Source organism: Drosophila tropicalis, unplaced genomic scaffold (genome assembly GCF_018151085.1).
Source record: "Drosophila tropicalis isolate 14030-0801.00 unplaced genomic scaffold, ASM1815108v1 contig_527, whole genome shotgun sequence".
Classification (NCBI taxonomy): Eukaryota; Metazoa; Arthropoda; class Insecta; order Diptera; family Drosophilidae; genus Drosophila; species Drosophila tropicalis.
In genome coordinates, this window is record NW_027172999.1 from 2,340,564 (window position 1) to 2,356,624 (window position 16,061).

General features: G+C 45.2%; 2 protein-coding genes and 2 pseudogenes across 2 annotated transcripts; 2 read left to right on the top strand and 2 right to left on the bottom strand.

Annotated features, from left to right (window-relative positions):
• The first annotated feature begins 248 nt into the window (after positions 1-248).
• LOC137574945 (malate dehydrogenase, cytoplasmic pseudogene) lies at positions 249-1,090 on the top strand (annotated as a pseudogene).
• A 125-nt stretch (positions 1,091-1,215) lies between these two features.
• LOC137575011 (ubiquitin thioesterase otubain-like) lies at positions 1,216-3,209 on the bottom strand (annotated as a pseudogene).
• Positions 3,210-6,053: 2,844 nt separating this feature from the next.
• LOC137575012 (uncharacterized) lies at positions 6,054-11,494 on the bottom strand. Its single transcript, XM_068287422.1, has 5 exons — positions 10,109-11,494; positions 9,017-10,010; positions 8,199-8,949; positions 6,870-7,454; positions 6,054-6,717 (listed from the first exon to the last, which is right to left on the bottom strand). Exons 1-5 carry the CDS (start codon positions 11,492-11,494, stop codon positions 6,054-6,056), a joined length of 4,380 nt encoding a protein of 1,459 aa, XP_068143523.1.
• Positions 11,495-12,319: 825 nt separating this feature from the next.
• On the top strand, positions 12,320-15,832 carry LOC137575013 (uncharacterized). The gene is made up of 4 exons (XM_068287423.1): positions 12,320-12,869; positions 12,937-13,687; positions 14,432-15,016; positions 15,169-15,832. The coding sequence occupies exons 1-4, from the start codon at positions 12,320-12,322 to the stop codon at positions 15,830-15,832; spliced, it is 2,550 nt and encodes an 849-aa protein (XP_068143524.1).
• Positions 15,833-16,061: the final 229 nt, after the last annotated feature.

Below are 16,061 nucleotides of genomic sequence, written 5' to 3' on the forward strand. Positions count from 1 at the left end.
AAGGTGGGAAAGAGAGAAAGAAAAGAAAAAAAAAATGAACAAAGGTTTTAACAGAATTAAGGTTGTTAAAAACTATTAACACAAAAACGCAAACGAGTGATATGGTGCAAGTTAGATTAATATTATAATTATAATTTTCGATCGCGATGCCGATAAAACAAAATAAAAAAAATTATAAAATCAGTTAAAACGCGGGAGCTTAAAAAAAACACGTCCGTCTTCCACGAAAGCGTTGATGTATATGATACCACCTATGATTGGAGTTTTGGAAGGTGTTGTGATGGAATTAAACGATTGTGCATTACCATTTTTGCGCGAAGTGTTACCTACAACAGATCCCGATGTGGGGTTTAAAGATGTCTCAGCTGCTTTTTTTGGTTCGTGCTATGCCCCGCAAAGAAGGAATGGAATGAAAAGATTTGCTCTCAGATAACGTCAAGATATTTAAAGTGCAGGAACAGGCATTGGATAAAGTAGCAAAAATAGATGTCAAAGTTCTCGTCGTTGGAAATCCAGCTAACACAAATGCATTTGTCTGTGCCAACTATGTCCCATCTATACCAAGGGAAAACTTCTCCGCCATGACGCGACTTGATCAATCTGTCTCGAATGTGAGCAACATTATAATATGGGGTAATCATTCATCCACTCAGTACCCAGATGCTGATCATGGTAAATTCTTCATAGAAGGGACACAAAAATCTGTTTCTAGAGCAATCAGCGATGAGAATTACCTACGCGGTTTATTTGTTGAAAATGTTGAAAAACGAGGTGCATCTGTAGTTGCAGCTCGGAAAATGTCATCGGCCATGTCGGCTGCAAAAGCTGCTTGTGATCATATGCATGACTGGTGGAATGGGACTGCACCCGGGCAACTTGTGTCTATAGGCGTATTTTCCGATGGCAGTTACAACTCGGCTAAAAATTTAATTCTTTTCTTTCCACTAGAAATCAACAAAAAGAAATGTAAGATCATGGAAGGATTACCGCTTACCGATTTTGCCAAATCAAAATTGAAGTTGACTGCCTAGGAACTGCAAGAAGAAACGAAGCTTTGTCTGTGTTGGATACAAGCGCTTCAAATTTATAATATTATTATTGCTGTATTTTTATAAAGCATACATAATACACATTTACATATAAAACAAAATGAAAAAAATAATGGGAGTAGATTTTCGGCTCACAGTTTTTGTTTTTTGTATGTATATCAAGCTTCACGTATAATAAACATTATATGGGGTATAATATATCATAGTGGCCTGGCTTATAAATTAAAAAAACTTTTGGATCAGTTCCTTCGGGAAAATCGTGTGTCCTTACTGTGCCACCTTCTCCTCTATCCAAATATTCCACACGCACTCCGGCACTCAATGCCGTGCAAAGAGCAATAATATGAATATGATCCGATTCTTTGTACATTGGCTCAACTTCCTGATGTCGGAACTCTTCAATTGTAAAACTACCTTCAATAAAATTTTGATAAAAATTTGCATCCTCTTGTAGCTGTCCTGACGTAATAAGACGCAAGTAAACCACAAGTAAATACAATGTATTAGATTTCTTGAGCATTTGACAAGTTATCAACATTTTTACTTACAGTCTCATGAAAATCTTCAAGTGTGAAACTGGGAAACCCAAGCTCAATTAACTTATCTTTAGACCCTTCAGCGAGTCTGAGAAACTCCTGATAAGCATGACTGTTGCAAGTCAAATACTCAAGATACGAGTAGGCGAACGCTCGAAAAAAACAATTACCATCTTCTCATTTATTTATACCTTTTCGCCAGATCTTGAATTTCAGCTGTGAATACTTCGTCGCCATTATATTCGGCTTTAAGGCACGTTAATGGTAGCTGGTCGCTTACTAAGGGCGTCGAATCACTAATCTAAAAAGCATAAAAGTTTCAAATTTATTAATTTAAATATGTAGACACATATAGGCGTATATATACAGTGAAAGCTAGCGTTGACGGGCAGCCAACGTTTTAGTATTTTCGTGCCCCTGCGGAAACGGATTTTGAATGAATTTTATGCTCTTAGGCTGTCAGAGACTATAAATTTTACTGTACGTATGTATGTAACATAGCTGCGAACTTGAAAATAGCACCACTTGCTAAGGTAATATGTTCAAAAAATATCTAATATAATCTATTTTTTTAAAGATAACAATATGAATGTTTTGAATATGAAACAAAAATATTTTCCAAGTACCATTCAATAATGAACCTTAAAAATTTAGTTTACTTCAAAAATATCTCTTCCGTTTTTTCCGTGGGAATATCGTCATATTTTACAAAATTACATTGGAAAATTAAATTAGAATGTCCGAAGTGACACGACGGAAATTATCCAACGTTTTCAAAGTTTATCAAGAAAATTCTTGAAATATTAAAAAAATACCCAAAACTAAAAATAGCACCACTTCTTAAATAATGATTAGCTATTAAAAATATAATTGAATTATAATCTCGATACTTGGTTGTATTACCTTTAGCGGTAATAAGCGCTGGGATTGAGTCAAACGGGTCTTGATAACGTATGTCCAGTATTCTTCTTGTCCCGTTACACTGTCTCCAAGATATTTATATAAACATGCTAATCCATATTCGACTTGACTTACTATATTGGACCGACCATTATTACACATTGATTTTGCCATGTTTAACAATCTTCAGGCTATATTTGGAGTTAAAACCAAGTTTTGTGGACTCAGGGCATACATTATATATCTGTAGATATTTGACAAACTTCCAAACAAAAAAGGAACCTTACTTACCTTAAATTGTTCTTTCGAAGGCATTTCCGAATTGTTTGGACGGTAGTCAAGAAGTTGAAGTCCTTTTTCTCACCGGTTGCAGCTTTAAAAAGATTAGTTTTTCTTTTCGAATTAAGCGACCGACTTCTGCTTTAATTTTGGCTTTCGTCGATGAGTTTTAGGCTTCTGTTTGAAATTGATCCCATTTCGAATAGTTTAGTTGGAACAACCAACCAATTTTTCAACTTTACGATACTCTTTTCGCTTTTCCACAGAGCACTATTTTTCCCGACGCATTATATTTAACCCTTTCAGGACTGAATTACAATGGGAAGACTAAAAAAATATTTCACTGCATATTACGATTACATGGCCACAAATATTGACCAAAATCCATATTTTAGTCATACGTATCCTGCTTCGTACTCACCGAAATGTTGCCTATAGGCAACATTGGTCCTGAGTAGTAGATGTTTACAATAATACGTATACGTAATTGATGAATTAATATTTTATTTATTTCAGTCTTTTAATTTTTAATATTTTAATACGTTTAAACTCAAGACATTTTTTTCTGAGACTCTTTGGTCTTCTGCTATAATATTATATATTTATTACTTAAACTAATGTGTGGTATGACACAAAACAATTCTTTTTAGGATTTGACTTTGAACGTGGGTATCCTGTTTTGCACAGTCTGCACCTGCCATTTGAACCCCATTGAATCCAATGTTCGATTTTGTCATATCTTATGTCCTTAGGTTTTTCTATAAAGTCATGATGTTTAGAAGTTGGAGTGGATAAAATTGATAAAGCGGGGGAAGATGGTGCTGGAGATGAATCGCGCGAGTCAATATTGAGCACAAGTTGTGATGGACGACCCCTTTTTCGAGACTGAATTTGCATACTAGATCGAAGATCCAGTTGAAATTGTATTAAAGGCATGTGACGGGTGTTATCTTTGGTGCAGTTCAAATCTCTATGATACAGATGCCAACTATTTACCACCGCCATATTTATACACCGAAATACAATGCGCATATACCACTTTTTGGAGCGGTGATTAATTTCATAAAGTTCTAATAACATATCTGAAAGATCAACCCCGCCCATATGCTTATTGTAGCATTCTACAATAGCAGGACGAGGCACTTGTACATTTTTTCTCTCCTTCCGGCACCAGCGGGTGCATTCTGTGACAGGTTGGTCGCCAATATAATTTGAAATTAATTTGACACTTTTGTTGTCATACCATCGGCAAGTAATTAATTTTAGCGAGGTTTCTACTTTCGAATTATAGGATCCTCGACCTTCTTTCGCAAGTTCCTTTTCAGTCTAAGCACTCAATTCTTAAGGCGGTTTGGGCGAATCGTTCCGGCTGCGAGGATACCTTTTTCTTTTAAAGCAATCATAAGACTTACGGAAGTGTACCAGTTATCAAAGAAGAGTTTAAAATTTTGATCTTGGGGCACATTTGATGCCAAATGAAGAACTATATCTCATGATATTCCAAGCCCAAAAGAATCACAAGTTCCTTTACCAATATAAAGGCAGAAATCATTTATAAGACATTCGATAATTTGCTGCATAAAACGACACTTAGAATTTGGCACCATCAGAGAGAAGACGTACTTTATTTTAAATTTATTCAAAAGAAAAACATACCAACTTTACTATCAAAGAAGACAGGGAGATAACTCATACGCTGTTTTTTTTTTTTTTTTTTTTGTAGGCGGTATCAAGCTAGCTGACTCATTGCAGTACATGATTGCTAGAGGCGAAGAGTTTGGCAAAGATTAACCTCGTACCCTGCATTCATTGGATATACCACCTATGATTGGAGTTATGGAAGGTGTTGTGATGAATTTAAACGATTGTGCATTACCATTTTTGCGCGAAGTGTTACCTACAACAGATCCCGATGTGGGGTTTAAAGATGTCCCAGCTGCTTTTTTGGTTGGTGCTATGCCCCGCAAAGAAGGAATGGAATGAAAAGATTTGCTCTCAGCTACCGTCAAGATATTCTTCCTTCAATCAATTTGTGTAATGCAGCAATTTCACTGCACGTTCCGTTTATTCACATGCTAGTTTTTACACTAAACCTAGCTTAATTAAGAGCAGGGCACCAAGCCCCGCCTGGAGAGAAGTGTGGGGAGTTCTTTTGTGTGGAGAGCGATGGGCATCATCAGAAGAGCGGCGCGAGGTGAAAGCTCCCGCCTCCCTTAACCCTTGTGTTGCCCGTTTGGGCATAAATATGCTCCCCCCTTGCAGGAGTGCAAGACCCAGGCAGTCTAATGTCACGCTCCGGACAGGGTCCAGCCAAAGACTGTGCGCATCGCAATCAGCCGCCCGCCAACCCCGGGTAGACTCCCTTCCAATATGACCTCCGTCATCACGTCCGCGTTCAGGACCAACGACACCGACGACGGTCGGTAGAAAGTCTCATCCGCCAAGACGATGCCCTCGAACTTTTTTGCGATTTGCGGGTCCAGCGGAGAGCTTGGAGTGCGGCAGCACAAGCCATCGACCACCTTCAGGATCGCCTCCAATCGCCATCCTTCACTGATCGGGGACCGGATCACTGCTGCCACCGCTTTCTCCGCCCCAATATTGACGGCTGTCAATTTAAAGGCGGTGGCCAGGGACGTCGCCATCGACGATACCGCCGAACAAGGGTCCACGAGGGCCTTCACGTCGAAGGTTTTCCCTCCCGTCTCGAGACGTACCATCGCCGTGGGCACGAGATGTGGATTGCGGTGCTGCAGCAGTGTGGCCAATGTCAGCTTAGGATCGGAGGCTGGCGTTGGTGCGACCCTTCGTCTGGAGGACTCGGGGGTGGCTCGGCGTAAGACGGAGCATGGAGTGCGTCGACGTGGCTCCTCGTGGAAATGTAGTAGCGTGTGGTGGTCCTCCTTGCATATTCGGCAGCTATCACCGCTCAAGCAGCTTCCTCCGGAGTGTTGGTGGGCCAAGCAGTTGGCACAGTACTTGTTTGCAAGCACGGCCCTCATCCTCTTCTCCACGTTCAGCCGCAGGAAGCGACGGCATCGCTTCAGAGGATGGATTCCGCGACAGACTCGGCAACGGAAGGACTCAGTTCCTCGCGAACATCTGCGCTCCTCCTTCGATGCCTGTACTGAACGTGGTCTCGGAGCCATGGAAACGGGATATCGATTGGTTCAGGAAGCTACCGGGACAAATAATGAAGAAAGCGGATTAATATAGGACTATACAATACACATATTACTACTGGCATCTCGGCCCTTCTTAATTGGGAGGAAGGACCAAGTGCTGGACGCTACTGTAGCTTTACATAATAAGTTTGAATTCTTTCTTCTGGAGGAAGAAAGATCAGCTTTGCGACTGGACGCTTCACAATACCGCGAGCGGTACGCAGTTCGACGACGCGGACATTGCCGTCACTGCCAGGGTATGCTTGGTGGATTCGCCCGAGACGCCATTCATTAAATGGAAGATTGTCGTCTTTGAGTACCACCAGATCGCCCACTTCAAGATTTGTAGAAGGGAATCGCCACTTATTGCGCTTATGTAGCTCCTTCAGATACTCGTCTTTCCATCGGGTGCAGAAACGCTGACTCACAGCCTTCAGACGCTGCCACCGGTTGATGATAGACGGAACCTGATCCTTAATTTCAGGTTCCGTCACGGATAGCAATGGACCACCCACTAGGAAATGGCCTGGGGTCAAAGCTAAAGAGTCGGTGGGGTCTTCAGACATAGGAGAAATCGGCCGCGAGTTCAAACAAGCCTCTACCTTAGCCAACAGAGTAGAGAACTCTTCAAAGGTATACTTTTGGTTGGAAGTGGCCTTGTAGAACAGAGTTTTAAAACTCTTAGCTCCAGCCTCCCACAACCCTCCCATGTGTGGTGCCCCGGGAGGCGGGATAAGATTTTCTGCTGGGTAGACCTTAAGAAATCTTTTTGAAGCACTCTGGATGCACCTACGAAGTTTTTACCGTTGTCGGACTGCACTTGCTGGGGACACCCTTGCCTCGATACAAAGCGAGCGAATGCTGCCAGAAATGTTTCGGTACTTAAATCCGAAGTTGCCTCAAGGTAAATGGCTTTGGTGGAAAAGCAAACAAAGACCCACACATATCCCTTTGATATGCGACAAGCGAGGCCGGTGAAACTCTGGAGGTCGAAAGGACCTGCGAAATCTATCCCGGTGGTCGTGAAAGGACGTGCGAAAGTAGTTCGCTCGGACGGAAGGGTGCCCATTAGCTGTGATTGCAGCCTCCTTTTGTAAATCACACAGACCTTGCATGAATTGACCACCGATTTGACTAGATTCCGCAGTCTTGGAATCCAGTATCTCTGTCGGATGAGACGGACTACCAGTTGACTGCCCCCATGGAGAGAGATCTGATGCGTGAAAAGCACCAACAGCCGGGACAATGGACTTATGACTGGCAACAGAATGGGGTTACGCTCATCGTAACTAAGGGCCGCTGCTTGTTGCACGCGCCCACAAGCTCGGATCACACCTGATGCGTCAATGAAAGGATTCAAGTTGAGAATGGTGCTAGACGTGGCCAGAGATTTCTTCTGCTGTAGACACCGATGTTCCGTCGGAAAGTAATCACGCTGAGTGACTCGGATCAACGCCTGGAGTACTTGATTGATCTCGCTAGAGGTCACCTCCCCGGAGTAATCGTTTGGAAGTTTACGACACTTTCTGCCGAAACGGACCACATATGCTACCACTCGTAAGGCACGTGCCAGATTGGAAAAACGAGACAGTATCTCGTTGGCTGGCTTAGTGATCGCGACGTGGACCTTCACTACCCGCTTCTCCAAGGTAGTGTCTAGTGGGAGTGGTGTCGCTCGCCGCCAGGACTCTTATGGTTCCCGTAGCCATGGTGGGCCGTGCCACCACAACTCCTTGTGTACCAGTTCCTGCGCACTCAGGCCGCGGCTAGGGAGATCTGCTGGATTGTCCTCTGAACGAACGTGATTCCATGGGGCGTCATTTGTTGCTGTCACAATTTTTGCTACCCGATTTGCGACAAACGTTGTCCAGGTGCAGGGTGGCTTATTTAACTACGATAGTACGACGGTGGAATCTGACCAATAAAATGCCTCCGCATTATCGACTGGAAGTTGCGGAAGAACTGCAGCTGCCAGTTCAGATAAAAGTGTGGCTCCGCATAATTCAAGGCGGGGCAATGAAACCGTTTTAACCGGGGCTACTCTAGATTTCGCTTCAAGAAGGCAGCATGATATGCCTTGGTCATTGCTAACGCGCACGTAAATTGCGGCACCATAAGCCCGCTGTGACGCATCGCAAAAACAATGGAATTGAATGTCGGAATTTGGATCATGGAGAACCCTCCGTGGAATTCGGATCTGGTCAAGGAAGGAGCTCTTTGTAAAATCCTGCCAGCTGTGATGGAGTTCACTGGGCAATGGATCATCCCACCCTAGCTCTTGTAGCCAAAGCTCTTGCATAAACACCTTGGCTTGAATTACAAAGGGAGCCAGCCAGCCAGCGGGATCGAATAACTTGGCGATCTGCCCGAGGACTTCTCGCTTAGTATAAGCTGACTTGACATCTTGGGGTGAGATGACAAAATAAAACTCATCTGTAGTCGCGTTCCATCGGATTCCCAGTGTTTTCGCTGTGCTAGCCTCTTCGATATCGAGGAAATCAGCATTCAGTAAATGACTCTTTGGAATGCAACTGAGCACGCTCTTCACATTCGATGTCCACTTGCGCAAAGGAAAGCCAGCTGAACCAAGAGCGTCTTGAAGTTCATTGACCATTGCGATTGCCGTTGCTTCATTATGAGCCCCTGCCAGGACATCATCGACATACATATAGGACTTGATAATATCGCTAGCCAAAGGAAATTTGTATTGTACATCACTTGCTAGTTGCTGAAGTACTCGGATGGCTAAGAACGGAGCACAGTTAATGCCAAACGTGACGGTATTCAGCTCGTAATCACCAAGTTGCCCCTCTTTATTTCGGAACAGGATCCTCTGAAATGGCGTATGGATTGGATCGACCATAATTTGGCGGTACATTTTTGTGATGTCGGCATTGAAAACTACCCGGAAAAAACGCCACTTGAGAATCTGAGTAGTGAGGTCGGACTGAAGTACCGGACCAGGGTAAAGTATGTCGTTGAGACTTACTCCGTTTGTGGACTTGCTAGAGGCGTTAAAGACTACCCGTGGTTGTGGTACTGTCGGGCTTGAAAACTGCATGATGTGGCAAATAAAAATTGTCATTACTGCCGTCAAATGGCACCTGACGCATGTGGCCCAAGTCCAAATATTCTTGGATGACGGCGTCATACTCCGTTTTCGCCGGAATATTTTTTAGGAGCCGGCCTTCGTTTCTTAGGAACTGAGCCAATGCCCCTGGTCTGGAATGACCAAGGTTGATGTTGGTTGGATCTCGAAACGGAAGTGAGACCGTATATCTCCCCGAAACATCTCTTCTTGTGGTCTTCTGGAAATTAACCTCACAAACAGAATCAGAATCTTCTACCGGTTTGCCCGGTAGATCCTCCACCTCCCAAAACTTTGTGAGAAGAGTTTCAAGTGCCTCCCCTCTGCTAACAGCGACCCTCGTGGTGAACGCGGCACATGAACTAACGGGGATCCCTTGCAGCGGGCCTGAAATGATCCAACCGGATCTCGTCTCTTGATCCATTAAAGATCCGCACACTTCGGTCTGGATGCCGGAAAGGGTCACCGCTGGTATGACATCAATGCCAAGAAGTAGATCGATCTTTGCCTTTAATCTGAAGGAGGGGTCGGCTAGAGGAATATTGGGCATTCCTTCCAGTGTGGCTTGGGCTATCGTACATGACGGCAAATCATCAGCAACTTGGGACAAGACAAAAGCTTCTATCTCTATCTGGACTGGAGGTCCATGCGATGACCGAATGCTTATGTGACAGACCTTCAAGGTTCTATTGACCTTTCCGTTAATGCCTGTCACTTCGGACCTGACAGTTTGGAATGGTAACTTCATGAGTCGGAACATTCTTTCGGATATGAAATTGGCTTCCGAAGCCGGGTCTAACAGCGCCCGTGAAGCATAAGTAGTGCCTTTGTGCCAAAAGTCCACGATGGCTGTACCTAGCAACTTATCTCGTGAGGACCTTGCCTCAGAGGTAAAGTAAGTCCGGACAATATTGTACGAACTGGGCTGAGCTGGGACCGGCGTTGGATTATTCTCTGGTCGGGCGTCCTTGTGCAAGAGCGTATTGTGACGCCCCTTGCACGTGAAGCAATTGTGCTGACTCGGACAATCTTTTACTTGATGTCCTCTTGCGAACAGTTCAGACAAAGGGACTTTTTCTTTATGTAAGCCACCCTCTCTGGCACCGTCATCTGAAGGAAGCGGGGACATCGACGCACCGGGTGATTCTCCTTCATACAGAGATCACAGGATTTTGGTTTGGTGGTCACCTTGGCTTCAAATGTATTAGCCTTTCGGGTGGCTGGAAGCGGATTTCGTGGAGGTTTCGGTGTGGGAACCGAAATAGCCATTGCAGTTGTATTTTCCACTGCTTCGAGCGTACGAAACCGCTCAGTGAGGAAATCGTCCATCATTTGCCACTCTGGAATAGAAGTCTTGTCTCCCAGAGATTGTTCCCATAATGAAAGGGTGTTCTTTGGCAATTTAATGGAACAGAAAAATACGAACATGCCTCCCCAAGTGGTTACTGGCAGGCCACAGTGCTCAAAAGCGCGAATGGATGCCTGCAGAGCATTCTGATGATCCTGTAATGCTTTTCTGGACTCTTGGGAAATTTGAGGCAGGTCAAGAAGTGCTCGGAATTGGCTGTTCACGATAAGTCGCTTATTTTCGAAACGCTGTTTGAGTGCATTCCATGCCGTTTCAAAACCATCATTTGTAAGCGGCAATTTTGCTACAATGAGGTTGGCTTCACCCCTCGTTTTCGCTAGGAGATGGTACAGCTTTTCAACGGGGGAAATTCGCGAATCGCTTATATAGATGGCTGTAAACATGTCACGGAACGTGGGCCATTTTAAGTAATCTCCCGTAAAGACCTCTGTGTCAATGGGTGGCAATCGACAACCTCGTTCTGCTGGTGCAGAAGTAGGCCCATGACGGTTCGGAGGAGTAGGAGCAGACGCTTCATGGATAAGCTCGTTTAATCGAGCCGTGCATCGCTCGTAAACTTGATAGCATTTGTCATATCTAGCTTGGATGGCTAAATCTTCAGTGTTATCGTCTTTACTATCTGGGAGTGCCTCGCATTTCTCATACTCCTGGTCGACCTTCTCCCACAACGCTTGAACTCGATCACGACGGACTTGGAGCGTAAACACGCTGACCTCGGACAGTGAAGTGACGTGGGTGTCGACTTCAAACTGAATTAGTTTATCGCAAATGGAAACAAACTTCTTCAAAGCCATGGTGGAAGCAGCTAAAACCCTTTTTGTTTCGGACCGAGTGACTCTTGGGGCGGTTACCAAAATCTGTGGAAGTGGTACCAATGATTTGACCTCTTTTTGGCTTGCTCGTCGCGGCTCTGACGTGGCTTGCTGAAAGGTCGTGCTCGATGGTGCGGACGTGAGAGTTAATGGACTAGAGAGGGTCTGAAATACTCGGGACGGAGGAGTAGTAGGGCTGGTACTCCTCTGGCGCTGACCTGGAGCAGCAATTGAGGATTTGCTCGTGGCCGCAGTGTTCTCAGCTTCTTTCTCGTCTTTTGACGGGCTCGTGCTCATAACCCCAGAGAATGGTGGTTAAAAAATAGTGAGCTGGTTTGGCAAGGGTTGAAAATTAGCGAAAAAACAGAATGGAACGCTTGGGAGAAACTGGAACACTACCCAACCACTCAAATAACGGATTTGAAACGCCTTGAAATAGATTAAAAAAAACAGAAAACGAGCTGTTACGTTTGGGATGACTTGGAACACTGCCAAAAAGCCCTAAGAACGGCTTGGAACGTCTTGGAATCGAAATATAAAACCCAATGATACGACTTGGGACACTTGGAACACGTTGGAAATCAAATTTATTACCAAAGATACGACTTGGAGACGAGTGGAAACACTTTGGAATTGAAATATACCCAAAGATGCGACTTGAAACGCGTGGAAACACTTTGGAATTGAAATTTGCCCAAAGATACGACTTGAAAATGATTGGAACAATTTGGTATTGAAATCTAACTCCAAAGATACGACTTGGAACGCGTGGAAACACTTTGGAATTGAAATCTACCCAAAGATACGACTTGAAACTGATTGGAACAATTTGGAATTGAAATCTAACTTTAAAGATACGACTTGAAACGCGTTGAAACACTTTGGAATTGAACAAACAAAAGCGCGGAACACAAATTTTTAATAATTAAATATTATTCGATCTTTCCCTCAACGTGACCCTTCAACATATATACCCCACAAAGTGCCTGCCAACCTAGGGTATACAGCACAGCTACTTTTGGTCGTTGACCTCCAGTCCAGATAGAGATAGAAGCTTTTGTCTTGTCCCAAGTTGCTGATGATTTGCCGTCATGTACGATAGCCCAAGCCACACTGGAAGGAATGCCCAATATTCCTCTAGCCGACCCCTCCTTCAGATTAAAGGCAAAGATCGATCTACTTCTTGGCATTGATGTCATACCAGCGGTGACCCTTTCCGGCATCCAGACCGAAGTGTGCGGATCTTTAATGGATCAAGAGACGAGATCCGGTTGGATCATTTCAGGCCCGCTGCAAGGGATCCCCGTTAGTTCATGTGCCGCGTTCACCACGAGGGTCGCTGTTAGCAGAGGGGAGGCACTTGAAACTCTTCTCACAAAGTTTTGGGAGGTGGAGGATCTACCGGGCAAACCGGTAGAAGATTCTGATTCTGTTTGTGAGGTTAATTTCCAGAAGATCACAAGAAGAGATGTTTCGGGGAGATATACGGTCTCACTTCCGTTTCGAGATCCAACCAACATCAACCTTGGTCATTCCAGACCAGGGGCATTGGCTCAGTTCCTAAGAAACGAAGGCCGGCTCCTAAAAAATATTCCGGCGAAAACGGAGTATGACGCCGTCATCCAAGAATATTTGGACTTGGGCCACATGCGTCAGGTGCCATTTGACGGCAGTAATGACAATTTTTATTTGCCACATCATGCAGTTTTCAAGCCCGACAGTACCACAACCACGGGTAGTCTTTAACGCCTCTAGCAAGTCCACAAACGGAGTAAGTCTCAACGACATACTTTACCCTGGTCCGGTACTTCAGTCCGACCTCACTACTCAGATTCTCAAGTGGCGTTTTTTCCGGGTAGTTTTCAATGCCGACATCACAAAAATGTACCGCCAAATTATGGTCGATCCAATCCATACGCCATTTCAGAGGATCCTGTTCCGAAATAAAGAGGGACAACTTGGTGATTACGAGCTGAATACCGTCACGTTTGGCATTAACTGTGCTCCGTTCTTAGCCATCCGAGTACTTCAGCAACTAGCAAGTGATGTACAATACAAATTTCCTTTGGCTAGCGATATTATCAAGTCCTATATGTATGTCGATGATGTCCTGGCAGGGGCTCATAATGAAGCAACGGCAATCGCAATGGTCAATGAACTTCAAGACGCTCTTGGTTCAGCTGGCTTTCCTTTGCGCAAGTGGACATCGAATGTGAAGAGCGTGCTCAGTTGCATTCCAAAGAGTCATTTACTGAATGCTGATTTCCTCGATATCGAAGAGGCTAGCACAGCGAAAACACTGGGAATCCGATGGAACGCGACTACAGATGAGTTTTATTTTGTCATCTCACCCCAAGATGTCAAGTCAGCTTATACTAAGCGAGAAGTCCTCGGGCAGATCGCCAAGTTATTCGATCCCGCTGGCTGGCTGGCTCCCTTTGTAATTCAAGCCAAGGTGTTTATGCAAGAGCTTTGGCTACAAGAGCTAGGGTGGGATGATCCATTGCCCAGTGAACTCCATCACAGCTGGCAGGATTTTACAAAGAGCTCCTTCCTTGACCAGATCCGAATTCCACGGAGGGTTCTCCATGATCCAAATTCCGACATTCAATTCCATTGTTTTTGCGATGCGTCACAGCGGGCTTATGGTGCCGCAATTTACGTGCGCGTTAGCAATGACCAAGGCATATCATGCTGCCTTCTTGAAGCGAAATCTAGAGTAGCCCCGGTTAAAACGGTTTCATTGCCCCGCCTTGAATTATGCGGAGCCACACTTTTATCTGAACTGGCAGCTGCAGTTCTTCTGCAACTTCCAGTCGATAATGCGGAGGCATTTTATTGGTCAGATTCCACCGTCGTACTATCGTAGTTAAATAAGCCACCCTGCACCTGGACAACGTTTGTCGCAAATCGGGTAGCAAAAATTGTGACAGCAACAAATGACGCCCCATGGAATCACGTTCGTTCAGAGGACAATCCAGCAGATCTCCCTAGCCGCGGCCTGAGTGCGCAGGAACTGGTACACAAGGAGTTGTGGTGGCACGGCCCACCATGGCTACGGGAACCATAAGAGTCCTGGCGGCGAGCGACACCACTCCCACTAGACACTACCTTGGAGAAGCGGGTAGTGAAGGTCCACGTCGCGATCACTAAGCCAGCCAACGAGATACTGTCTCGTTTTTCCAATCTGGCACGTGCCTTACGAGTGGTAGCATATGTGGTCCGTTTCGGCAGAAAGTGTCGTAAACTTCCAAACGATTACTCCGGGGAGGTGACCTCTAGCGAGATCAATCAAGTACTCCAGGCGTTGATCCGAGTCACTCAGCGTGATTACTTTCCGACGGAACATCGGTGTCTACAGCAGAAGAAATCTCTGGCCACGTCTAGCACCATTCTCAACTTGAATCCTTTCATTGACGCATCAGGTGTGATCCGAGCTTGTGGGCGCGTGCAACAAGCAGCGGCCCTTAGTTACGATGAGCGTAACCCCATTCTGTTGCCAGTCATAAGTCCATTGTCCCGGCTGTTGGTGCTTTTCACGCATCAGATCTCTCTCCATGGGGGCAGTCAACTGGTAGTCCGTCTCATCCGACAGAGATACTGGATTCCAAGACTGCGGAATCTAGTCAAATCGGTGGTCAATTCATGCAAGGTCTGTGTGATTTACAAAAGGAGGCTGCAATCACAGCTAATGGGCACCCTTCCGTCCGAGCGAACTACTTTCGCACGTCCTTTCACGACCACCGGGATAGATTTCGCAGGTCCTTTCGACCTCCAGAGTTTCACCGGCCTCGCTTGTCGCATATCAAAGGGATATGTGTGGGTCTTTGTTTGCTTTTCCACCAAAGCCATTTACCTTGAGGCAACTTCGGATTTAAGTACCGAAACATTTCTGGCAGCATTCGCTCGCTTTGTATCGAGGCAAGGGTGTCCCCAGCAAGTGCAGTCCGACAACGGTAAAAACTTCGTAGGTGCATCCAGAGTGCTTCAAAAAGATTTCTTAAGGTCTACCCAGCAGAAAATCTTATCCCGCCTCCCGGGGCACCACACATGGGAGGGTTGTGGGAGGCTGGAGCTAAGAGTTTTAAAACTCTGTTCTACAAGGCCACTTCCAACCAAAAGTATACCTTTGAAGAGTTCTCTACTCTGTTGGCTAAGGTAGAGGCTTGTTTGAACTCGCGGCCGATTTCTCCTATGTCTGAAGACCCCACCGACTCTTTAGCTTTGACCCCAGGCCATTTCCTAGTGGGTGGTCCATTGCTATCCGTGACGGAACCTGAAATTAAGGATCAGGTTCCGTCTATCATCAACCGGTGGCAGCGTCTGAAGGCTGTGAGTCAGCGTTTCTGCACCCGATGGAAAGACGAGTATCTGAAGGAGCTACATAAGCGCAATAAGTGGCGATTCCCTTCTACAAATCTTGAAGTGGGCGATCTGGTGGTACTCAAAGACGACAATCTTCCATTTAATGAATGGCGTCTCGGGCGAATCCACCAAGCATACCCTGGCAGTGACGGCAATGTCCGCGTCGTCGAACTGCGTACCGCTCGCGGTATTGTGAAGCGTCCAGTCGCAAAGCTGATCTTTCTTCCTCCAGAAGAAAGAATTCAAACTTATTATGTAAAGCTACAGTAGCGTCCAGCACTTGGTCCTTCCTCCCAATTAAGAAGGGCCGAGATGCCAGTAGTAATATGTGTATTGTATAGTCCTATATTAATCCGCTTTCTTCATTATTTGTCCCGGTAGCTTCCTGAACCAATCGATATCCCGTTTCCATGGCTCCGAGACCACGTTCAGTACAGGCATCGAAGGAGGAGCGCAGATGTTCGCGAGGAACTGAGTCCTTCCGTTGCCGAGTCTGTCG

Coding starts and splice junctions, on each gene's coding strand:
- LOC137575012 (XM_068287422.1), bottom strand. CDS start 11,494: ATGAGCACGAGCCCGTCAAAAGACGAGAAAGAAGCTGAGAACACTGCG. Junction 8,950..9,016: donor TCAGGTGCCATTTGACGGCA/GTAATGACAATT, acceptor AACCACGGGTAG/TCTTTAACGCCTCTAGCAAG. Junction 6,718..6,869: donor CGCATATCAAAGGGATATGT/GTGGGTCTTTGT, acceptor AAAACTTCGTAG/GTGCATCCAGAGTGCTTCAA.
- LOC137575013 (XM_068287423.1), top strand. CDS start 12,320: ATGCCCAATATTCCTCTAGCCGACCCCTCCTTCAGATTAAAGGCAAAG. Junction 13,688..14,431: donor CTTTGGCTACAAGAGCTAGG/GTGGGATGATCC, acceptor CCGTTTCGGCAG/AAAGTGTCGTAAACTTCCAA. Junction 15,017..15,168: donor CGCATATCAAAGGGATATGT/GTGGGTCTTTGT, acceptor AAAACTTCGTAG/GTGCATCCAGAGTGCTTCAA.